General features: G+C 30.4%; 2 protein-coding genes across 17 annotated transcripts; both read left to right on the top strand.

The window, feature by feature from the left end:
* On the top strand, positions 1–23885 carry LOC105835103 (dynamin). 16 transcript variants are annotated; one of them, XM_036282595.1, is made up of 19 exons: positions 1–799; positions 3130–3203; positions 3856–4005; positions 4080–4283; positions 4354–4546; positions 4637–4846; positions 5600–5799; positions 6019–6164; positions 6279–6436; positions 8326–8352; positions 9748–9919; positions 10042–10284; positions 11119–11130; positions 11434–11640; positions 12013–12188; positions 12297–12302; positions 12752–12937; positions 14691–14786; positions 21521–23229. In XM_036282595.1, the coding sequence occupies exons 1-19, from the start codon at positions 636–638 to the stop codon at positions 21582–21584; spliced, it is 2688 nt and encodes an 895-aa protein (XP_036138488.1). In that variant the 5' UTR covers positions 1–635; the 3' UTR covers positions 21585–23229. The 16 variants fall into 16 exon arrangements, with proteins under 16 accessions (XP_036138488.1, XP_036138500.1, XP_036138498.1 ...); XM_036282607.1 differs by lacking the exon at positions 14691–14786 and having other exon boundaries at positions 636–799; positions 22796–22848; positions 22985–23229; XM_036282605.1 differs by lacking the exon at positions 14691–14786 and having other exon boundaries at positions 636–799; positions 22787–22848; positions 22985–23229.
* On the top strand, positions 23752–26167 carry LOC105829606. Its single transcript, XM_036283054.1, has 3 exons — positions 23752–23880; positions 24261–25256; positions 25351–26167. Exons 1-3 carry the CDS (start codon positions 23752–23754, stop codon positions 25864–25866), a joined length of 1641 nt encoding a protein of 546 aa, XP_036138947.1. The 3' UTR covers positions 25867–26167.
* Positions 26168–26238: the final 71 nt, after the last annotated feature.

The raw sequence follows: 26238 nt of genomic DNA, 5'->3' as shown, positions 1-26238 counted from the left end.
GGCAGGCGCCGCGAATCTGTCGTCGTCGTCGCGTAACCGTTGTAGTATCCGAGATCTCGCGTTTATGCGCGCGGCACCTGTACCGCACGTAGTACAGTGCCGCACGTTTATCTGGCACGGGCCAACATAATTTCAAATCGTTCCCGTTAACGTACCGCGCGTGCGCGCGTGCGCGCGCGCCCGCAACGAGAACGAGCGAGCGAGCGAGCGAGCGACTCGTGTGTCGCCGCCGTCGTCGCCGCCATTGCGACGGGAAAGATGCGGTGAGAAGTTTGCCGCGGAAAGAGCGCGAGACGCGAGAGCCGTCAGCCAGGCAGGCAGGCAGGCAGGCAGGCAGGCGCCCAGACGGGCGGGCGGATAGAGCGGATCCCTCGCGGAAATCGGCCATCTTGCTTAGTGCACGCTTGGATCTCGCGACGAGTAGTCGTCCCTCGCCTCCGTGAACCACCCTTGTCGGGTGGTCGTGCGTGTGCGGGCGGTGTCAGAGCGGGCCCCCCTCGAGTTTCTCGAAGTGGTGCACCGCGGAATCACCAGCTGTGCGGAAAGAAGGAAAAAGAGGCGGTGTGCGTGCGTGCGTGCGTGTGTGCGTGCGCGTTAATCGAGCGGTCTAGCGCGCGGATTACTCCGGCGGCAGGATGGCGGGCAACACGGGTATGGAACAGTTGATCCCGATCGTGAACAAGCTGCAGGATGCGTTCACGCAGCTCGGCGTGCATATGCAGCTCGATCTGCCGCAGATCGCGGTGGTGGGCGGTCAGAGCGCGGGCAAGAGCTCCGTGCTCGAGAACTTCGTCGGCAAGTGAGTATCGCGGCTGATACGTTGTATAATCGCGCGCCCGACTCCTCTCTCTCTCTCTCTCTCTCTCTCTCTCTCTCTCTCTCTCTCTCTCTCTCTCTCTCTCTCTCTCTCTCTCTCTCTCTCTCTCTCTTTCTCTTTATATATATATATATATATATATATATATATCATAATTATCATGCTTCTCCTCTCGCCTCAGTCTCAGTTAACCGAGAGAGAAATGGCATCGTCTCGATGGGGAGAAAGAGACAAGGCGAGAAAGAGAGTGAGAAAGAGAGAAGGAACCCATCGCGGCCACAAAGGGAATCTTTCGCACGCACGAATGATATATAGCATACAGAGGCCCTGCCGCGATCGTTACTCTGCTTATGGCACTCGAAAGCGCTTTCGATCGAACGCGATCGATGAACAAACGTCGCCGGCGCTATCAATCTCCTCCTCGAGTCTGTTTCTTCTAACGCTAACGTTTTCTTTTTTTTTTCCTCCACCTTGCCCTCTTTTCCACGTCCTCGCACTCTTCCTTCTCCTTTTCCTCCTCTCGGAATTTCGCGCATGCATGCTGCACATTTTCCGTTTCGGGCGCGGAAAGCCTGACATAGTTATATTTACGAGACGGACCTTTCTAAATTGACGTCGTCGCTATTCGCGATTCCTAGAAGGCGTGGCAGAAACGCGGAGCGGCTTTTCGATTTCACGAGGAGGATCGTCACGTCGCGTACAAAAAGTTATTATTCACGACCCCCCATATGTGTTTGACAGTTCGGCCGTACGAGATCGCTCGAGTACGCGAGTAGCGCAAAACGGAGCGGTCGCATGAACGACGGACGTCAGACCGCCCACGGGGGCGACCTGTCAAATGTCTTCTCCGTGACATCGTCGAGGGAGTACTTAGAAGCGCTCGTTCATGCGCAAAACCGGCGGGACGGGATCCGCTACGTCCTCGCTCGCTCTCGTGGCCGAACGCCTCTCGTCGTCCGTCATTCACGTCGTTCGACTGACGTCTATTAAACGCACCATTGGCGATTATGCAAAATATATATCGGGATAAAAATAGCGAGAAAAATAACGATTTGGTTTTAAAATTTTCCCGTGATTTTTATACTCGATTTTTAATTTAACAGACGTCTTATAACGTCTGTTTAATATTTAAATAAAATATTGTGACAAGTAAAACATCTGTACGTAAAGAAAGATCGATTACTCTTCTTAATTCTTGAAATCTACATACGCAACTGAGTTGTCATATCATATTGCACAAGATATGTTTGTCCCGTTACATTGTAGGTGCATTAGCATTAGCTCCGGAAGAAACTGATATGAACAGAGACAAAATTCCACATTCTTTTGGATAAAGTCCATTAAGGCCTGAAAAATTGCTATTTTCTGGAAAAAAATTTCTTTCTGTTAAGATAAATAGAGAAACAAAGAATGTCGATTAAATGAATCAATTGAGAGTATTTTTAAATTTAAATTTTATTTCAAATAAAATTTGGAACAGATTAAGAATCGTAAACAAATGAATTAGATTTTTGTTACAAAACATTGACTAGCAAATGCAAACACATCTATATTGATAAAAAATTCAGTTAATATTTGTTTTTTCTCATTAAATTAAAAATTAATGTAAATTTTAGTAATATTTATAGATCTAAGGTTTTTGTTAAATAAATGTATTTTATGCATGTTAATTTGAATTAAAAAGATTATTATTATAAAATTTTGTTGCTATTGTTTGTTATTATTGGTTAGTTTTATTTTTCTTTAAATTATAATGATAAGTGTGATTTACAAATTGAAATAAAAATATTATTTTACATAAAGTTATATAAATATATTTTAGTACATGTAACATACATAATATTTTTTATAATTTTTTCCCAGTTTATTTCATTACATAAAATCTGGAATAATAAAAAAGAACTTTACCATAGTATTTTTTACTCACTGAGCTTTTTGGCTAATCCTACATGAGATCTATCCTACAATCCTATATTAAATCAATTTTATAATAAAGATATTAAAACAAAAGTTTCTGAGAGATTGAATGTACCACAAAGAACATTACAAAAGACTAGCACAAATATGCATATCTTTATTGGACAAAAGCAAGATAAATATAAAAAATTAATCTTATCAACGTTAAATTATATATCATAGTTCATATTTAGACATATGTATGTAAATTGCAATTATTTTTTGAATAATGAATTAATTTATTATTTCCCAATAATACATTGCATATATATGAATTAATGTTTTAATAAATTAACTTATACATATATGAGGTTGATGTTAATTAAAGTTAATTATAACAAACACTTCTTTTCCAGAGACTTCTTGCCAAGAGGTTCAGGTATTGTGACAAGGAGACCTCTCATCTTACAGTTGATTAACAGCACAACTGGTGAGTCATAATGCATAGAATGCATTACATTATTTTTTTTCTCTTGATATGTAAAAATCAATATTAAATTATGTTACATATCTGATAATATTTTTGAAATTTCTTTTAGTCTTAAAAGCATATATAACAAATAATTAAAGAGAGAAGTAGAGTTCTTATATACTGCTAATATCATCTTGTTAACCTATTGACCTGTACTTATGGCAAATATCTTCCTTTTAAGCAAGGAATGCATTAATGCCTAATGCATTTACTCCATTTATATGTCATTCTCTGCTTGATTCTTGTTGAAAATTTTTTTATTCTATGTATAATATTTTATTATATCATTAAACTCATAAAAAGCATTTATTGAAATTTTATGTTTTATTATTGTGTTATAAATTAGTATTAAAAAATTAATAAGATAAGATTAATGAAATTATTTTGCCTCTTGAACTTTTATCAACAAGTTATCACGTTTCCTGTATTATACTTCCTGAGCCTAAAATTATGATAAGATGTAAATTGAATATATCTCATAGACGTAATGTAAATATATGATGAATTAAAATATATAAAATATTTTATTTTAAAGTTTTGTTATTTGATTTCTTGTTTAATAATAAGAATTATTTCCAAATTAAGATTATTTTTTTATCTTATATTACAGAATTTGCAGAGTTTTTACATTGTAAGGGTAAGAAATTTGTGGATTTTGATGAAGTGCGGAAAGAAATTGAAGCAGAAACAGACAGAGTGACAGGAAGTAACAAGGGCATTTCTAATATACCAATTAATCTCAGAGTATATTCACCCAACGGTAAGTGTGACAAGGATGTTGCTATAAAAAAAATGACAATTATTATTTACTAACATACATTTATTTCTGTGCAGTGCTAAATTTGACATTAATTGATTTACCTGGACTTACAAAAGTACCAATCGGAGACCAGCCAGCAGATATAGAAGCCCAAATTAAAGCCATGATCTTTCAATTTATTAAACGTGAAAATTGTCTTATATTGGCAGTCACACCAGCCAATACTGATTTAGCCAATAGCGATGCTCTTAAACTTGCTAAAGAAGTAGATCCACAAGGTATCTAATTAAATGCAATGCTATTATTTTTTTTTTAACTTAACATTAATTCAATGCATGGTATTATAAGGTGTACGTACAATTGGCGTTATTACCAAACTGGATCTTATGGATGATGGTACTGATGCAAGAGACATTTTGGAAAATAAATTATTGCCATTGAGAAGGGGTTACATTGGTGTTGTTAATAGAAGTCAAAAGGACATAGAAGGACGAAAGGATATCAAAAATGCTTTAGCTGCTGAGCGAAAGTTCTTCCTCAGGTATACGAATAACTCTGAAAATTTTATTAAAATAATATTATTAATTTTTCTTTTCTTTTGACCGTACATAACTTTTCTTTCCCTTGTTAGCCATCCGTCTTATCGTCATCTAGCAGACAGATTGGGTACACCATATTTGCAGAGAGTTCTCAATCAACAATTAACAAACCATATCAGGGATACCTTGCCAGCTCTAAGAGATAGATTACAAAAGCAACAATTAGCTTTAGAAAAGGATGTCGAACAGTACAAACATTTCAGACCTGATGACCCTGCAATCAAAACAAAGGCTATGTTACAGTAAGTGAAATCAGAATTTTACAGTGTGCCAATTTACAATATCCCAGTGTTTGTCTTCCATTCATAAAATGTGTGTTGTAAAAATCACAAATGCATATCTATCTTATAGCAGAATATATCACATACATGTATATACACATATATGTAATGTCGAAATACTTTTGATAACTATATTCTGTATTTTATATTTTTATATAAGCAATAATCATGCAAATGAAACCACATAGTCCTTTTTATTTCAGTGTTTTTATTACTTTTTCATTTCCGATATTTTTTTAGTTTATGGGTAGAGAGTCTTGAAATTTAGATTATTTGCTTCTTGTTTTTCAGATCAATTCAAATGTATATGTAGGTATCTTTGTTTCTTCTATTAGTTTTATTTAATTTAGAAATAGTGTGCCATTTGCATGAAATTTTAACTAATTCAAAACTTGCATTTTTTGTGAATGCTTTTTTAAGAATTGGAAAATAATCTGAGGCATAAAACTATTCTGCTACAAGAAACTAACAAATAAAATTGTTAATAAAATAGTTCTAATATATAAAGAGAGAGTATTATACGAAGTACTATATTTTTATAGAAATGTAAGTATTTCTATTATAAATTTGCAGTTTGATTTGCAGATATAATAACAGATATTATTTCAAATGTGTTTTGTGAATGGTAGATAACATCGAGACTCTCTATTCATATAACTAATATTATTTTGTGGCAGTTTATATTACACAAAGTAATAGAAAAACGTTTTTAAGAATGATACAGCAGCTTCAGTCAGATTTCGAGAGAACTATAGAAGGCTCAGGTTCAGCACAAATTAATACTATGGAACTCAGTGGTGGTGCAAAAATCAACAGACTTTTCCACGAACGTTTCCCATTTGAAATTGTTAAAATGGAATTTGATGAAAAAGAATTAAGGAAAGAAATTGCTTTCGCTATCAGAAATATACATGGTGAGTTTCTTCTATAATAATCTCAAGTTGCGTATGCAAGCGATCTCGCGTTACGCGTTTACTGGGCGCGAAACACTACGATGTGTCTCTTGATAAAACTCTAAAGAATAAAATTCTGAAATTCTTTAAGTTATTGAGTTAATAAATTTAATTAAAAAATTTTCAAATTATTATATTAAATTAAACGAAATTAATTTAAACAAAATTTTAATACGATAGGTATTAGAGTGGGGTTATTTACTCCGGATATGGCTTTTGAGGCAATAGTCAAAAAACAAATAAACAGACTTAAGGAACCAAGTCTTAAATGTGTAGATTTAGTCGTGCAAGAACTTAGTAATGTTGTACGCATTTGTACAGATAGGGTAAGTCAAAGATAATTATAAAATAGTAAAAGAAATAAAAGTTATTAAATTTGGATACTAAAATATGAGTTGACAATTATGCAGTTCTTATGTCGAGGTTTTTATGAATTACAGATGTCGCGTTATCCCAGACTAAGAGAAGAGACAGAACGAATCATAACAACACATATTAGGCAGCGCGAACAAATGTGTAAAGAGCAGCTAATCTTACTGGTGGACTGCGAACTTGCATACATGAATACGAATCATGAAGATTTCATCGGTTTTGCAAAGTAAGTAATGACTAAACACATTTCACACTATTTGTTATATGTTAGATTTAATTATTATTTACAAAGATGAATACAGTAGCCAGAAATTTTTAGTTTTTTTAAGTTGATACATCTAGTTTCTACGTGTCGTTTTCGTTACATTTATGCTTGCTGCTATATTTTCTTATTTTTTATGTCAAATTTGATATAGCCTCTAAATAGCAAGAGAGATTTTAAATAATGTTGCTATAGTATTTAGATAAAAATGTATGTTTCAAAAGACTGCTTTTTAGTTAAAAAGATATTAGCAACATATTCACGTGTATTGCATAAAATTTTATAAACTTTTTAATATTTTGTACATATTATTATGGTATATTTTTTATTTAATATATAATAAAATACTTTTTAGAATATACATTAATTTTTCTATAAAGTTTGGAGAAAAATTGTTTGAGGGAATCGTAATTCGTCGTAATTTGTAGTAATATTATGCTCTAAAAATTTGTTTACAATCTTAAAACATGCTAAGTAGTTTTAGATTGAAATAAATTACACTTGAGTTTGGAGAAAAATTGTTTTAGGGAATCGTAATTCGTCGTAATTTGTAGTAATATTATGCTCTAAAAATTTGTTTACAATCTTAAAACATGTTAAGTTTTAGATTGAAATAAATTACACGTACAGCTTGTTTAATGCTTATTAGAATATAAATAATAAATAAGTATAAAAATAATTTATTAACAAGAGAATCTTTTTAGAGATCTAGGTAAAAAAGTGAAATTTTAAACATTTTTGGAAAATATAATAGAAAATCATGTACACGTGGTTGATATGTCTGATTATTTGTTTGCTTGCCATTATTTTTTTACTTAAATTATCAGCGCATATACTTTCACAGTCAGTGCATGTCTTGCTAAAATCAGCTCACAAAGCAATCTACGATCACGCTACATTCTCAGCTCGTCCTTCCTTCAAGGTCAAAGGCCGCACTAGAATTGAACAAGCAATAATTTTCATAGTATTATTTTTACTCAATGTACACTTTTATAACATTATGCCAAAAATCATATATAAGTATGTTAAACTTTTTTTTATATGCTTATTTTTATAATACGTTTAATTTATTTCTGTTAGCTTAATTCTCATTTTCTACTATTAACATAATCTTTTTTTTATGTAGTTAATGCAATCGTGTATTTATAAAATTTTTAGAGGTATCTTTAAACATATCTAATAGAGTTAAATTTACATAAAATGTAAATAAAATTATTTAATTATATAATTACAGAATGTAACAATAATTTATATGAAAGAAATATCTTCTTAAATATTAAGGAATTGCATTTGCACATATTACATTCTTTATAACTCAAATTAATTTTTATGGTTATAGTAGTATTTCCATATATAATTTATTCTATATTTTTAATCTTAGCTTTAAATAAATTATTACATTTGTGAAAATTAATTATAAAAAATAGTCATAGAAAGTTGCATTAGGTACTTACAATACAGCTAATATTAGGTAGTTCAATATAAACGTATAACTAATTAAAATAATAGGCTTGTATAAACTGATAATGATGTTGCTGAAAATTAAGTATTATAAATTTTTTTGATTTTATTCATGATGTTGGGGACAAGGCATACAGATTTTATGTAAAAGTATTTTTAAAGTTCTTATATTTTAGAATATATAATCTTAGTTTATAGCTTTTATGATGAGAAGTATAATTGTGTGTGAATGTGATAAAATTATAATAATATTTTTTATTAAACTTACCTATGAGATTATGTATGCCTCACCCTAATTAAAGTATGGCCTTATCCTGAGATATATTTTTTCTTTCTCATTATCAATTTCTTCAAACTTCACAATTAAAGAAATGATTTAATTATATCGGCAGCGCTGCAGCCAGTAGCCATAATGCAAGGTAAGAATATTAAAGTACATTTCAAAACAAAAACTTACACTACATTTTTATTCCTCTTCATTTTCACGCTCTTTCTGATGTTTATTTTTCTTTTGATATCTTATTGCTACCATTTTAAGTTGAAACACTAATGTATTATGAGCTAAACTTTAGTAGTTTTTAGCTTGATATTTTGTTTATTAATATTCTTAAAAACAAGCAAAGTATGTGTGCGTGTGTGTATATATATATATATATATATATATATATACACACTTACATGCATTATTTTTATATAGAATTTAAATTGATAGAATAATTTAATATCTAATTTTTAAATGCTATAATTAATTAATATTTAAAACAAAGAACTTACATAATTTATAATATACAATATAATGTAAAATTAGGTCCTGTGTTTTTGTAACTTTAAATTCACATTTTTTAATCGAAACAAATAAACATATGCTTAAATTTAAACTTTGTATAATTTGATACTGATTTTAATACACGACTGAAAATTTTACATAATATTAAAATTATAGGACACAGCACGTTATCCTCTATTTCATATTTTTTAATTGTTTATAGTCTACTACTATTTCGATTTCTATTTTTCTTTGCAAATTATAAGTTTGCTTTATTTTAAATTAAGAACTTCTCGTTTCTAAGTTATGCCAGAAAATTAGAATTCGTAAATGAAAATATTTATTAAAGCCACCTACATTATTCGTGAAATTTTTAGACTTTAATTATAAATACAGCAACATCACACGTATAATATATTTTGGATGTGATATGCGCTTATGCAATAAATTTTTCATAATTGCTTTTGCACCATAACATCGAAAGTTGTTGCAATATTGTCTAAATGATACCTATACTGTACATATATTTGTGATACGCTAGTGTGATTTATGTAGCTGTGCAGCAAATATGCGCTTAGACAATGTTGAAGTTATATGAAGCATAAAATGCATGAAGTAATATGGCAATACATAATAATTCTGATATATATTATATTAACTTAAAGGTAAAAGGTAAATCTTTTTTTACTGGTCTTTTTTGAAATAGATGTATAAATATATATTGTAGGTAATGACAAAGTATTGTTTATATTTATTACATATATGTAATATTTTTGTATAAAACAAAAATAAATTTATATAATAATATACGTATAATTGAAAATTTGTAATGTAAAATAATTTGTAATAAGCAAATGTAAATTTAATTTTTTTTCTACGATATAGTACATTGGTTTAAAATGTGGATGTTAGGATCTTGTTTTTTTGTTTTTTTTGTTTTTTTTTTTTTTTTGTTTATAACTGACTAATGTAAACTTTGGTAGCAAATCTTGTAATCAAATATATGTAATCTTTTATTTTTCATTATACACTATTGTTTATGTTACAGTGCACAGCAATCTTCGGAGAATTCCGTTAAATCTGGACGGCATACATTAGGCAATCAAGTAATTCGTAAAGGCTATATGTGTATACATAATCTTGGTATTATGAAGGGCGGTTCGAGAGATTACTGGTTTGTTTTAACATCCGAGAGTATCTCCTGGTTCAAGGACGAAGAAGTAAATATTGTTCATAATTATTCTATTCTTTTAAATTATATAAAAAATTGTAACATTTTATATTGGAAAAAAATTATTAACACAAGTACAATGTCTAATCCGCTATATTATTATGTACGAAGGAACGTGAAAAGAAATACATGTTGCCATTGGATGGATTAAAATTGCGTGATCTGGAGCAAGGTTTTATGTCGCGTCGTCATCTATTTGCGTTATTTAATCCCGAAGGAAGAAATGTTTATAAAGATTATAAACAATTGGAGTTGAGTTGTGAAACACAAGATGATGTTGACTCCTGGAAGGCGTCATTCCTGAGGGCTGGTGTATATCCCGAAAAATCAACAGAACAAGCAAATGGCGAAGAGGTAAATTTATTGCTGATTAAAACAACTACATAATTATATATATGCCTTTATAAAACAAAAAGATTTACTATGTTTAATAGAAAAAAATAATTTTGTAACTATTGTAATTTTTTAATTTAATTGATTCTTGTACTTAATCTAAATATATAAACCATTCATATTAAAGAATTTTGTTACAGCTGCAAAGCTGATTTTTCTGTTGACATAATTAATAAATTTATATCAATTTATCTACAAATTTTAATTAGTTTTATATTTAAGTTTTACAGCTTTTACACATTTTTAATATGAAAAAAAGATCTCTTTAATTTGTCTTTTACGTTAATTTATTTATTTAAATTTATTTTAATTTATTTTAGGATAAGCAGAAGGTGAGTTAATAAAAAATTAAGAGATTTTGTTTTTGATTTTTTAACTGTGTGATGATCTGAATTACATTGTTAAGAGTAACTAACAAAAGGAATTATTTTAGAAAAATAGGTTTGGTTTTATTTTTTTAAATTCTGATAGGATTAGAATTAGAATATACATGCAGAATTAGTAATAAATTTTGCAAAATTTTATGTGCAATTATATAAGCAAAGATTATTTATGATATTATTTTATGCGAAATTTTATGAATACAATTTTCATTGCCTTTTAATATTGATTAATTATATGAAACATCTATACCGAGTGCGTGAGTTTATATATATGTATATATATATATATATATATATATATATATATATATATAAAACAATTTCTAAAATAAAACTAACAGTATATAATCTTTTGTATTGAGCATAACAGAACGATTTTCTTTTTTGTCTCATATTTGAATCAACTAAAAAGGAAGGATATGAGGTTGGTACAATCGTGTTTTCAATTACAAAGCGCACAACACTTACATAAGCACCGGACACCTCTTTGATTCAAATACACTACCCAAATGCTACAGAAAATATCAACATTTATGGAATATGTTTTCTACATTTTGATTATATTCCTAGATTTGCTCAATACACGTAACATTAATTTAATGTCTTGTAATATTGCAAATATCCTCTAATAATACCTTCTTAGTCATTGGATTGTTTGAAAAGGTTTTGGTTGCAAATATAGAAAATGGCATATAGAATTTTAACAATATTGTTTATTTTCCGTCAGGGTGGAACAGAGGGTCAGTCATCGATGGATCCTCAATTGGAGCGTCAAGTGGAAACTATCAGAAACTTAGTAGATTCTTATATGAAGATTGTTACAAAAACTACCCGCGATCTGGTTCCAAAGACAATTATGCTTCTTATTATTAACAACGCTAAGGACTTCATTAATGGAGAACTGTTGGCACATCTTTATGCAAGCGGCGATCAGGTAAAACATTACGTTAATAGAATACGTATTTATACGATAATGTTGCAAAACCAATTCTTTCATATAGATTTTATAGATTAATCCTTTCCACTGTTTCCTAGTCAACCAATGAAGTAAATACTTCGACGATATTCAATGTAATTGTAAGTGTACCTTACCATTCCTTTCCTTCCATCCTTCTCCTTTTTGGGGGGTACTTGGTTCAAATGAAACATTATTTTTTAATACATTTTACAAAAAATTTAATTCAAATTTTTAATATATTAAAATTTTGAATATAGCACATTTTTACATTACGCACATACTGATCTTTTCTATATCTTTATATATTTTTATTTGAAAAAAATTTACGACGCATATATGCATTTATAGGCTTCAATGATGGAAGAATCTCCCGAAGAGGCGCAAAAACGGGAAGAGATGTTACGCATGTATCACGCGTGCAAAGAGGCTCTTCGTATAATTGGAGATGTCTCAATGGCCACAGTCTCAACTCCAGTACCACCGCCTGTGAAAAATGATTGGTTGGCGACCGGCGACAATCCAAGGTAACCCTTATGTTATTCCTAAAATAATCTATCGCGCATTTTACTAATTTATCATCCTTATATTTTGTACCGTCTGCTTTGCCATATATTTGAACATCGTTGAAACAGTCTTGGGTAAGCTTTTTTACATATAATGTATTTATCTTTATTTTTTCTTAACACACTGTATTAGAAAAAATAACATTATTTTATTTTACAGAACATTATGTTCATATTATGCATTTTCCAATTAGTAGATTTCCTTTGAGTGACAATATTTTCTGTACAAAACTAGATTAGAATATTGTTAAAATTTAATAAAAAATGTTATTAATATTTTAATATAGATAAATTAATATTTTATATTTGACAATATTTGATCTTAACTATTTTATTATTTATTTATTTAAAAAATAATATTAAAGAATTATATAAATTGTTATATATTCAAAGATTCTGTGCAATAATCTTCTTTAACATATATTGCTTGTAATTTTTTTTTCAATGTCTGAAAAAACGTGTTGATGCGCTTAAATAATACAGAAACCGATTATAAATGTATAATATAATATTATACATTGTAGGTTATCGCCACCATCTCCTGGTGGTCCAAGACGTGGAGTGACACAGCCACCACCTATTTCTAGCTCACGAGCACCACCACCAGTACCTGCAACTGGCCGGCCAGCACCAGCCGTTCCTAATAGACCTGGTCCAGGTGGACCACCACCGCGAGCTAATCCTGGCCTACCTCCACCTATGATACCAACGTGAGTACAATATAATTTATATAGAATTTAAAACTTTACGAAAAATTTAATTTATTAATAAATATGTCGCAGAGAAAATGTCAAATCATATCGCGATTTTATCGTGCTGTCGATCACAATTCTTACGCTAAGCTAATCCTGTGCACATTGAATTTTAAGTCGCAAAATAACGTTCCTTGCTGATTGTGTGTTCGAAATATATTAATGCAATAACGACGTCAAAGTGGTTAAAGTGATACTGAGTGAACATAAAGTCGTGAACGTAAAGTTCGCAGCTTTCCCTAATAATCTTGCCCGACTATATTAAACAGTAGCTATTGTAATTGGGGCTTTTGGGTGCTAACTTCAGTTTCTATTGCAGGCGCCGACAATAAGTCTTCGCACTAACTCGCCTATTCGCTACTAATCGATACCGTATCCGTTGCATTATAGACAGTATATATTTTACACAAAACACAATTTCTCTCTAATTGTTACCGTTACTGTCTGTATACACTAAGAGATTACGTGTTAACTAAGTAGGAGTGTGAAAATAACACGAGAATTCTTACTGTATAAGTCCTGCATCCTTTTGTGTTTTTTGAATCTAATTGAGCTTCCAAAGTTAAGCAATTCTAGTGCATTTCATCTGTGTAACACGACAACGATGTATCTTTTAAGTGATTAAGATTTGAAGAAGGATAAGAGTAATTGTATTGTTCCCTTCTATGATATTATTTCTATTATTTAATATTTATATTGCGCGTGCACAGTGTAATAATTCTTTAGCCTACTTTATATATATATATATATATATATATATATATATATATATGAATATATTCTATGTATAATATATTATTTCTGACATGAGAATTAACACAGCTCTAATTGTAGTTGTACTTTAATGCCACTAGAAATGAAATCTGCAATACTATTTAAATATTTCCAAAAATAATATCTTCTTGTTCTTAGAAAATGGAGATATATATATAATATGCATAATCGAGTCACACATGTTTGATTGTAAATTACCTTGACAAAACTGTATATCATATATGTATATACCGTTGAAAATATTGTCAAATAAAAGACTTTACGTTCTTATGGCAGATAATTATTTATTTACTTACTAACAGCATGACATTTCGGCAAAGTGCGATTAAATATGAAAAATGCCAGTCATTTTATTAGTTGTCTACCAATCGTACACATATATTTATCATTGATACATATTTTGTGTAAAATTGTGTGTAATAATATACCCTTTAAATGTAATTTCGATGCTTCTCAAATGCATAACAGCACTTCTACTTTATACGTCTCTTATTGTTCAAAAATATTTTATATGAAGTCTAACAATCCGAAACTCTTGTCAATTACTAATTGTGGACAAATATGTCGGTGCCTGCATTACGATTTATCAAAAGCAACAAAATAGCATATATAATTGTTGTATTTATGTATAATGTATTTATAAATGAAAACTAAGATGAATTTAGTCTAACAACTTAAAGCTGCCTTTGGATATTAAATAAATATCGTATCGTTATTACAAAACGTTTTTATAAATACTGTTATAAAGCTTATACATACCGTTAATGTTAATTTATCTCGGATACGCATTTTAAAAGGCATTGTGCACGCTTTCATACACAAGACACGCATCATAAGTTAACATTTAGCCACGTTAAACGTATGATGTATGTCCCTAAAACTGAAAATTGCAAGAAAGAGATCAGTAGTCAAAGTTGGGTATCCGTGGTGTGTTTAGTCGAGGGGGTGGTCTACAGCAGAGGATAACACAAGCTGCGACACAGGCTGCGACGCAAGCCGCCGTGAATGAGCTGATGGATGCGTTCAAGATCAAGTAAATAGATATCCCCAATTTTTCGAGTTGTTTAATAACATAATTATATGGGTTTATCCGTTTAAATTGCGCAAAAAGTAGATGGTAGACTGTTCAGGGTTGAGAGTGAACTATTTCATGTTTTCTTTTGAATAAATTTTATAACAAAATTCTACAGAACATAATTGCTAATTTGATTCTGTCTTATCTTTTTTGTATCTTTCTTTCTCTTTGCATGGTTTTCCATAAATTTAATTAATTTTATTATGCTTTTGCAATTAAATCTGTACACACAAGTATGTGTGTATGTAATATATTTGTATGCATACTTTTGTGTAGGATATAACGATATGTTCCATAAAAGTATATATCTGTATCATATATATATATATATTACACCTATATAATTGCATATATATATATATATATATATATTACATTTTGTGCAATATTCCATATTACTTTCAATGTCTTAAAGGATTTGATTATGATATTTTTTAAAATCACATTGGTTCAAAGTCGAGCAATAAAATTTTAAAAACTTTAACATTTTAAACTTGAGAACTGGAATCAAAGTATGACAGTCAGGAAAAATGTTATGAATTTAAAAAAAAATATATATATATATGTGTGTGTAAAAAAATAAGGTAGAGTTTAACATAGATATTAGTGCAGTTAATCCGATTTTATAGTTATTTTCACACCGTGTGAAAATTTATATGTAAACTTGTTAATGAATCTAAAATATTATAAATTTCCTTTTAAAGTGATGTATTTGCAATATCCAGTGAATCTATCCTGGAAAGTCTACCAGAACCTGATAATGTGATCGCTACAGTAGCTTTGTATTGATTGTAAAGAACATTCCATCGTTGAGGAACGAGTTCGATATAAATATTGTGTGTATTGTCGTGTCAACTGCATCCGACATGTACTCGAATTGCAGTATTGAATAAAATGTCGAACACGTCGTCGACAGTAACGCAGTAATAAGATAGATGAGAAAATGTCATGCTGTTGGGAAAGTAGCTAAAACTACTTATGAAGTATATCCAGCTTGTTTTAAACAAGATTCTTTAATGACAAAAGCATTATACTATCATAAAATTTTTCTCTATTTCTCTCTACCTTCTATAACGTTTTTTTACTTTTTTTCTTATAGCCATTACAAAAATAAATATATACAATATATAGATATACTATATAAGAAAATGAAAGATACTTTATTATATTTACGAGATAAACAAGAAAAAAATGTGCTCAGACATAGGATGTGATATAGCGTAGAATGCTTCAAGGATTTTGCATGAAAATCCGGAGTCACGAAATATCTTTTCCTCTTCTTTCTCTTTCTACCCCGTCCCTCTTTTCCTATACCTACCCTTTTCTTCTATCTATTCTCTTCCCTCCTTTCCCCTCCTTTTCTCTCTCTGAATAGTCTAAATTAACGATATAATTGCACCTATATTGAGAATAATGATAAAATGATATTACATAAAATGTATAATGAATGTACATCACATTTGGCAAGCGCATCCAGGAGCAACGTTGTATTTTGTATTATTTACAGTTATTTTTTCGAAAGAGAGCTCCCTGATCATGCTTGCGATTTAACTGTATATGTATATAAGATAACTTTTTTGTAATTAGATATTCGAAACTATTTGCAAAGCGACGACGTGCTTCAAGATTTGTATAGTACACATTCTTGCATAAAATATTTGTGACATTTGGAAGAAGGATTGTATTGAATCCGCGCGCGCGCGTGTGTGTGCGTGCGTGCGTGCGTGCGTGTGCGTGCGTGCGTGCGTGCGTGTGTGTGTGTGTGTGTGTGTGTGTGTGTGTGTGTGTGTGTGTGTGTGTGTGTGTGTGTGTGTGTGTGTGTGGCACAAGTTTATAAATTTATTATATAAAATTTGTAATACTTGTAAAGTTTGTCATGCTGAATTGTACTATACATGGCGCGATTTCCGCACTCATTTTGAATACTTTCACGCAGTGACTCGGGAGAAACGGCGATAATCGAAGTGCAATTAAAAAAAAGAAAATATTTTTCGTTACAGTAGAACGTTGAATGTCTTCTTGAATAAATAATAAATTTAGAAAAACACCGGCGGCGGAAGACTTGTATTTTCCGTGTCATTGCGTTATTCGTATTCTAACCGATTGTCATTGTAGCATTATGAATTTAATAATGAACAAGAAAAAAACTCCGCGTACAGTTGTAGATTAACATATTATACATACCTGATTTGTAGGCTTCCATTGAAATTGCTACTATCAAGAAGGCCTAATAATATTTTTTGGTACAAATATACCCAGCTATTTCTAATTTATTTTATCTTATATCTCTGTAACTAACCGCACTAGTTTACTTGGTGTTTAATTTTATTACGTAAGCTTGCTTTCACTTTATTCTCAAGTTTATTAAAATTCGTCGCTCTTTTTTTGAAGCACGTCGGCCTTTAACTTTGCGTATCATTACTGAAACAAGGATACTCATGGTTTAAATATAAAAGTCAAGTTTCAGAGCATTAATCGATGTCGCATTTTAGCGCAGGAGTGCATTAGAAACATCGATACGAAAGAGATTCCGCATGCAGCCACAAAGTACACTATTGTAATGTTATTGTACAGTATAATTTGTGTACAGAGATGTGCGTATATATACATACATTGATCCTTCGAAGCAATGTCAGAATTAAATGCGTCGATATAACAAGAGTAACCGTAACATGCGGTTTAATTAATTATTAAAATTATCGCGCTATATTATATTGTAAGAAATATATCCGTAGATTTGTTTAGCGCGCGCGCGACACACATACACACATACATACATACATACATACACATATATACGTATTTCACACTCGTGAAATAGACTCGTGAGAGTTTTTCCGTTCTTATAAATGATCATCTTTGCACTAGCGAGTTATTAAGACATAACAATGAGATAAGATTAAATAAAAGCCTTTTTACAAGGTGCAAATTTTCGATTGGGCATATCATATGCTGTGTGCACACACTGCACTAAATATTATTAATTCAACGTTTAAATGAAGAGTTAAATGAAATATTTAGAGCTCTCTCGATTCAGTTCGTATGAATATTCCACCTCTTCTGATAGTGCACTATTTATATTTATTTTTAAAAGAAAAAAAATGCAGAAAAATTAGATCAAATCATTGGAATTAATAAAATCTATGTGATGTATTAGTGTAGAATAAGTATGTGTAAGCATTCTATATTTTGTGAAATAGATGATCAAAGCGATAAAAAAATCATCGCTTGTTCTGCAATTGCACTTGTAGTATAATTCTCGTAATATAAAAAATTAAATACTCAAGTGCATTTGGTGATGATTTGGTGGAATATCAACCTCAAGTTTTACAACGAATGATGATACTACAGTTTTGTTTAGCAAATTTATAATTATATAATAATTATTTTAATTATTATAATTATATAATAATGACTTTAATATTTGTTTAATTAAATAGCATATTTTGTCTTTAAAGGCATTCGTTTACTCTCTGCTTTACATTACAATGATTTAATTATGGAGGTATAATAAGGCCCGATGTTAATTGTAGATAAATTGCGCCGAGCTAATAAGTATCAACTTCTATATTGTCCATATTGTACACATAGGGATCGTGAATATGCACTTTATTCGATGCGTTATATATATGCTTCCATCTAAAGCCTTATATGTCATTCTAGTTGCTATGCTTATCTCATGTAAAGCTAACATCGATTAAGTATGTAATTCTATTGTACTGCGGGCTGAAAATCTTCGGATTGTCGCACTTATATAACATTATAAAAAATTGAAAAAAGCAGAGAGTACTATTTCAATCGAAAAGCGAATCGTGGGTTTGCTGTAGTTTTGATATTTTGAAGGGTTTGGCACACAAGAGAGAATGATGGAAATTCTGAAATCTGTTGAGAAACAGAGAGAGAGAGAGAGAGAGAGAGAGAGACAATAAGGCAATTAAACAAATCCATGTGCTACAAATGGAAATATTTTAAATGTTTTTATTGGTATACATAATAAAGGCAGTAATTCAAAATTACACGCCAGAGACACGCATATCTTCCTTCTATTACTTCCTATTGTGCCAAACCCTTTGATTGTACGCGGGCAAAGTAACCCCCAATTATAAAATAGAGAGTTTTTGATAAACAAAACTTTGCAGCCGCGATAATGAGCGATGGAAACCCATACAGCAAAATCACTATGTACTTCTAACTCCAGATATTGTACGGCAGATATAATTCTTGTCGATCAACATAAACCATTATATATTGCCCTTGTTAATTTTTATATCGTATATTGATTTTTATAGCAATTTTTATTCTGAACTGCTAAATCCGATTAAAAAATCGTAATTGTATTCTGAGATAAAATTCTCCTTGATATATCGTTAAAATTATTACAAAATAATATTGGAGGGTTACTTGGCTAAAGCGGCTCTTGCACTATCAGTATTATTAATGCAATATATCCCAGTGAGAAATGGTACAGCGAATCGATGTCGAATTCATTATCATTTCTCGCTGAAATTGCACACAGAAAAAAAGTAATATAGCCAATAACATATATAATTACGGGCTGCCAACTATATAAAATACTCAATACAATAATATTTACTATTAATGCAAGTACAATATTGATACTGCAATAGCATATATTATTGTATTGAGTATATCTATAATTGGCAGCCCGCAACTACATATCTTATTGGATATATTACTTTTTTTTCAATGCACTAATAACACGCATGCGCGTATGTTGTGTGTATATGTACCAATAATATTGATCAATATAGACATATAAACGATATTATTGCGCACAATATATTCTACAATAATATTGATTGCGTGTAAGAGCCGCTTAAGTTCTTCTGCGCTATATCCCGAAAGATGCATTATAATTTGTAATATCGCGCCATGCGCGCACGAAAGGAACACACATACACTGGTTTACTGCAATATAAATGTGTATATAGGGATTAACATGTTATAGAATATATCTATACGTATATATGTATACATATGCGTATACATACATAAATATGTATATATACATGCGTATGTACGTGAAAAATAAGATTACATAAAAACGATATTGCTCTTACGAACAGTCGAAAACGCATTTCCGTCGGATTTATCGACGAACTTTAAAGTAAAGGATTTATCTTCTCTCTTTGGATACATACATTTAATAATTTGCACGAGTAATGATACTGAAAAAAAATCCCAAAGAAATTTTTAAAGAAACCAGAACTTGTGAATGTGTTCTCCCCATGTACGGGGATGCGTATTCGTGTTCTGTGTATTTTTTTAAATAGATCTTGAATTTTTTATTTGCAACAAAGGTTATATATTTCTTTTTTATAGATAATATTTTTTGAAATTAAGATACGATAAATTATATATCGTTTATTTCTAAAAATTTTTATTAATGTTATTGGCATAATTCTTTCGAGAATTAATATATTTATATGTATGTTAATTATTATTATAAATGAATCTTTTATATACATTAAATATTATATATATATATAACATAATTATACGTACTAAAAAATTTAAGAGAGCATTATCTAGTATTAAAATTATTTTTGAAAATAAAGATAGGTTACAATTGATTAATCAGTTACAACTGATTCTATAAAGTGAATAAAATTGTAATGTTATTACTTCTTTCAAATTTAGCGCTGCTATTGGAAAAATTCGAAACGTATTGTTTATTTTAATTCGTTATATTATTATATAAGATATTCGTTATTTGTTATATAAAATAACAGTAATGCGATTAAATGTCTTCTCACTATATTTATTTCTGCATGTGTGTGTTCGCTGAAGCTTGAGCATGCTGTGTGAATATCTCATCTTTCTGTTTAATCCAAATTGTTTCACGCTATTTATGTTCTATTCTATTTATCTATCTTATTCTGCTATATTTTGCAATATATAATAGTTAATATATTTTTTAATTAAATGTGATTTTATATGATCTCAGGTTGATGCTATTTGAATAAATCTTTTATATTTGCCTAAGATCAAGAAGAATAATATTTAGATGATATTTTTTATTTTAATAATTTAATTACTGAACGCTCTCTATATTATAATTTTTTCTACATTTTATAATTTATTATTGGAAAATGTCATCAATATTGGCATACTACTTTGTTTTTGAATAATATTTTTTAAACAAAAGCTAAAAATAAAATACATTTTGAATACATAAATGTAAACTAGAAAGTATCTTTCGTCAGCTAATATAGCAGTTTATAGTAAATTTTACATAGAAAAAAGCTTTAAATATATGAACTATAAATTTTTAATTCTTTAATTATCGAAGTAGATCATGTTTTTGTCACTATTAATGCAGTGCAATGTTTAATTTTTTGAGAAAATAAGGATGTATTGCTGTACGAAATCTGTGCTAGCATTTATACGTCTCCAAATGCGTATGTCTTCTTTTTTTTTCCTCTCTTGTATCTTTTTACCTATCTATCTTTTTCCTTTTTTCTTTATTCTGTGGCAATTGAAATTGAAGTTTTAATATATTTAGAATTGAAGAGAAAAGAAAATTTTACTTGAATATTAAATTTCTCAAGCTTGCCTGTTTGTGTATCAACATCATATCTTTTTCATTGAATGAATTAGTTTCCCTTACGTGTTTCCGTTTTGAATTTTGTAAACGCACATTCAACAATCAATATCTGTCTATGTTGTAGGCGTCCCGTACCCAATATTCCCCCCCGAATTCCCGACAGACCATACTCCGGCCGACTAAACTGAGCTAGTCCAATACAGCAACGGCATATGAGACAGCAGCCTGTGTAACACAAGATGCACCTGTAATAGTCCGAGACAGCATCAGAAGAGGTCCCGTCCTAAATGACGGATCATGGTTAACCGGATGTGCCGCAGGACACGGCTGATGGAAGAAATCCTTAGTTACACAATAGAGAGTACAAGAAGTTCTCCCAAAGCAAGTGTCTTATGTATTATTCTGATCTCACGGCCTCGATATCGAATTGTCGACGTTTGCTAGCAGACACAGGAGTCACAAGAAGTAATTAGAACTACAGAAAAAAATTTTGTACAGAGAGATGGAGGAGCAAGGCTGTGTTAAGCAAATACTAGAGGAAAAAGAGGGACCAAGAAACGAAAGGCACAAAAAAAACCTGCTCGTTTCTCGATGGTCAGGACAGCCAGAAAAATTCCATCAGTTCAACCGCTTCTTTCTCTGGTGTATATTTCGTCTTCTATTTTTATTTATGTACAGCTAGATTTGTGTTAGATTACGATGTAGTTCTAAGTATTAACATCGCGCTCGACACGCGCTAGGTATGTATTTTTAAAGGAATAATTTCGTTCGAAATGGCAATAGAGATCTTACGATAAGGAGATCCAGACGCGTTTCTCGATTCTGTTCAACGATTTACAAAAGCCATTTAAAATCGTGATTATCAGTATTACAAGTTATTTAGAGCTACAAAGTACTCAAGAGTGCGAGTTCAGTCTTTCGAGAAATGTTGGAATCGCAAATGTTGGATTGCCAATCAATTAACAGTTTGTAACCGTGAAATTGCAAATGGATAATTTGAAAACTTCCGGTTATGTCAAATACTCTCTTATATCTTTCTCGTGCCTATTTGCGATGTCCGAAGTATATTGTAATCTTCTTATCGTAAGTTTCATAAAAATATTTAATATAGAAGCGATTTTTTGAGATATTTCGAGACGAATATGGGCAACTCAATTACCTCGAATTGTAGAAAAATTAATTAAAACAGATAGACTAAGTCACATTTCGCGAAGAGGTAACGGGGAATTTGCGATCGAACACGCTATCAGCATTCCAGAAAAATTTCACAGCTACATAAAATTACACGGAAATATAAATTGTGATCAATGCATTATTATCGTAATATAACATCTGCTTGTCAATTCGTGCAAGAAGATCGTTCGTTAGGTATAATAACGCTATCTTTAAGGATCTCTAGGGATTCTACGATGAACATCGAAGCGTAAAATGATAAGATCATCTTGCTGAGTGGTATGTGAAAGACACAAAAAATGAAAATATTGATATTTATTTTAATTGTGTAGAATTTGGTTTTTTTATCGACGCATGCGTAGTTAATTTTGCGTAATTTTTTATAATTATTTTTGCATCTTAATGTAATTAATAGCCACCCGAAGAGATGACGACAGCGGTATTGGAGAACGCATCACACAATTATTTTGTAAATGAAATCAAAATGGCGGCAAGTGAAGTAAACGGAAATTGTACATATAATTTACAAATATAGTATTATAAATGTCTTAGAAAAAGATTTTTGTATCACCAAATGTTATTAATAATCAGTCTACGGAATATCGACTGATGATGAATGTGTACCATGAATCAAATAAATAAATATTTAATACGAAACAGTTTGCTGTGTCAATGAAAAATGTTCTGTTTCTGCCATAAATTATAATAAAAATATATTATTTGTATATTTCGTATACCTCATACATTTTATAATTATATATTTATATAATATTGTAGTATATGTTATTGTTAATGTATTATGTTTTATAACTTATAAATATGTGATTTTTTTCTTGTACACACACAATTGGCATATAAAAATTAAAGCTATAATACAGAACTTGGTTTTGTTCACTGACGTAAGTTTTTCTTTACTTACATTTCATAAAACCTTGTTAACTTCAATTTTAAAGCTTAGCTTCTCTTAACAGTTTTCGATTGTTCTCATGTAATAAAATATATAAGAAAAACAAGTTAAAATATAAATGACAGATTGATGTCTATCGTAACTTAACCATGTTATCAAAATAATATTTTACTTCATATGCTAGATCTCTGGCATATATATGAACTTAACATGCTACATAATGCCAATAAAATTTTGCGTATTTTCTTTTTAGAACAATTCTGATAATATGAGTTATGTCGAAAAAGATCTGCCATCGGAATCAGTGTAGACTCAATCAAATACTCGAACAAGTGGAAATTCTTATAGATGTAGTGGACGAACTTAGGACGGAGCTGAATCATTTAAAGAAGATATCCTTCAACGTGAATCAAGAAAATATATGTTTTGAGTCTATAAAAGAAAATAACAAAATTAAATATGCTGATTCGAGAGTATTAGAAAAAGTCAAATCATATTTTAAAACTATTGGAATTTTTACAAGGACCGACGAAACATATAGGCCCACAAAAAATAGCCAGGTATTTTTACAATACACATTAGACGATAATATTTTTGTTAATAGTGGCTTTAACACACATTTTTTATCACAAGAAGGATTTTATGTAAAAATTAATCCAAAAATTTTATATAATATATGATACGTATATATATTTCTTTCATTTTTTTTATTATATAGTATTTCTTTCAAATTTAATTTAATATTTTAATATTTTTTAAATATTTAAAGTAGAAATTTCTGTAAAAGGTCTTGAAAAAGGAAACGGATCAAGAACCAATTAGATTTTCAGTGATATACGGTAGTTTAAAATTCTTTAAAAACAAGATTATCAAAAATATACAAAGTATTAGAAAAACCGCACAATCCTTAAATAGTACTAAGAATAAATGTGTAACAATCAGTCAACAACAGCAAAAAGTGTGTCTTTCACAAGGAAAAAAAAAACGAAAACTTTTAAAATCTAATAGAAGAAACGAATACATAACTAAATACTCTGACATTAGTGAAAAACTGGATAATTCGGCAGACACCTTATTTATATTTGACGCTTCTGCACAAGTAGATACTGTATGCTCATCACAAAAAGATGACAAAAAATCTCACAATTGTAATTTTGCAAGTCGAAACATGACAGAGAATAATGAGCAACATAGCCCAATAGCAACGATAAATAATGATCGATTTGCGATTTACTCAAATAAGTTTGGAGACGAATTATCGAAAAATCGTGCGAAACATACGTTGTTAAAAAATAAAATAGAAAAATACAGAAGATGTCCATGCAAAGAGCAATGTCCTTATGCACTATACAAATTACCATGCAATAAATACAGATGCAGCACGCCGGAAAAGAAAGTAAACGATGAAATCAGTGGATTGACACTCGAATGCTTAAGTTTCGAGGAAAAGAAAGATTTTCTGAGGTTAATAAATGTCGATGCGGTACGAAATGACAGATGTTTCATGGATTCTTCGCCTGTTGAAATTGTAATGGACGAATCTTCAACTTCTTCGCTTTCGGTGGATCTGGAAGTTGATGTCTGCAACGATTCATACGACTTGGAAGACGTCAATAAATTTATTAAACGAAAAAAAACCAGAACATATATTCTAAACAAAATGAACGTAAAAAAAGATGATTTAGTTAAAGATTTTGCAACTGAGAATGAACCATCTTTTAACATAATTTCTTCGAAAGATATAAGTAAAATAAAAGAAAAAACTGATAAAATAGGAAAAGTAAGTTATAATTTTATTTGAGAGAATCTCATTAAAATTAAGTAGAATGTAGAAACGCAGAATAATTGTATAATTGTGTAAATTTTTTTTACAGGAAGTAAAACTTTGTCAACAATTAAGACATGTATATTCTGAAGAAAATAATCAAAGATATGAAAAATTTGAAACAGGAGACTTTATCAATCACTGGCCAATAAAAAACAATAATAAACAAATTCAATGCGTTATTCCCACATTAACAACTACAATATTTAATAGGAAAATATCCGTAAAAACTTCAACTTCAAATTTTCAACGAGGAGGTGTCCAAACGTATCGAACAGCAGACAAGGCGATACGTAATACTTTCTCTAAAATAGTAATTCCAAGACGGATGAGAGCGAATATACAAATCCAAATTGACAAATGCTCGTGCTTGAATTGCCAACAAAATGAATCGTCAACTTTGGATGACTATATAAATCGCGGAACAAACGTAAAAGAGACAGATGATGCGGTCGAAGGAAAAAAGATTACAAGAAAAAGAAATATCTGTGATATTTGCGCCATCGAAAAGATATATTTATTCTACACTTCAGACTCAAGAAGACATCAACATTCACTCAAATGAATCTTTGAACGAAACATATGACTCAGCTGAAACACATGACTCAGCTAGCAAAATAGGTTGATGTCTATGAAAACGTCCTATCTATATTTTTGCAATAACGTTTCTAAAAAGTTCAAAAATTGCATGGTTCAATCAAGTCTTATCGATTATTATTCTCCATCTAAAACATTGGATTTTGACATGAGTAATGTATTATGCAAGCTTTATGACTATCTTGAAAAACTCGAGGATATTACTTTTTGATATCTGTAATCATAATATTGTTGGACGATAACATTAAAATTAAAGTTTTAAATAAAAACCGAGTATTATTGAATTCTAGATATATATATCTACGAAACATCAGGCTAATAAAATTAATATTATATTAAT

The sequence above is a fragment of the Monomorium pharaonis genome, chromosome 2 (genome assembly GCF_013373865.1).
Source record: "Monomorium pharaonis isolate MP-MQ-018 chromosome 2, ASM1337386v2, whole genome shotgun sequence".
In the NCBI taxonomy this organism is placed as follows: Eukaryota; Metazoa; Arthropoda; class Insecta; order Hymenoptera; family Formicidae; genus Monomorium; species Monomorium pharaonis.
The sequence above is the reverse complement of the archived record's forward strand: the minus strand, read 5'-3'. Positions and strand labels throughout refer to the sequence as shown.

What these genes read in the sequence shown, in the direction of transcription:
- LOC105835103 (XM_036282595.1), top strand. Translation starts at nt 636, where the DNA reads ATGGCGGGCAACACGGGTATGGAACAGTTGATCCCGATCGTGAACAAG. An exon ending in AAAACAAAGGCTATGTTACA is followed by an intron (nt 4,847 to 5,599) that starts GTAAGTGAAATC and finishes AACGTTTTTAAG; the next exon opens with AATGATACAGCAGCTTCAGT. An exon ending in GCCAGTAGCCATAATGCAAG is followed by an intron (nt 8,353 to 9,747) that starts GTAAGAATATTA and finishes TTTATGTTACAG; the next exon opens with TGCACAGCAATCTTCGGAGA.
- LOC105829606 (XM_036283054.1), top strand. Translation starts at nt 23,752, where the DNA reads ATGTCGAAAAAGATCTGCCATCGGAATCAGTGTAGACTCAATCAAATA. An exon ending in TAAAGAAGATATCCTTCAAC is followed by an intron (nt 23,881 to 24,260) that starts GTGAATCAAGAA and finishes AAATTTCTGTAA; the next exon opens with AAGGTCTTGAAAAAGGAAAC. An exon ending in AAACTGATAAAATAGGAAAA is followed by an intron (nt 25,257 to 25,350) that starts GTAAGTTATAAT and finishes TTTTTTTTACAG; the next exon opens with GAAGTAAAACTTTGTCAACA.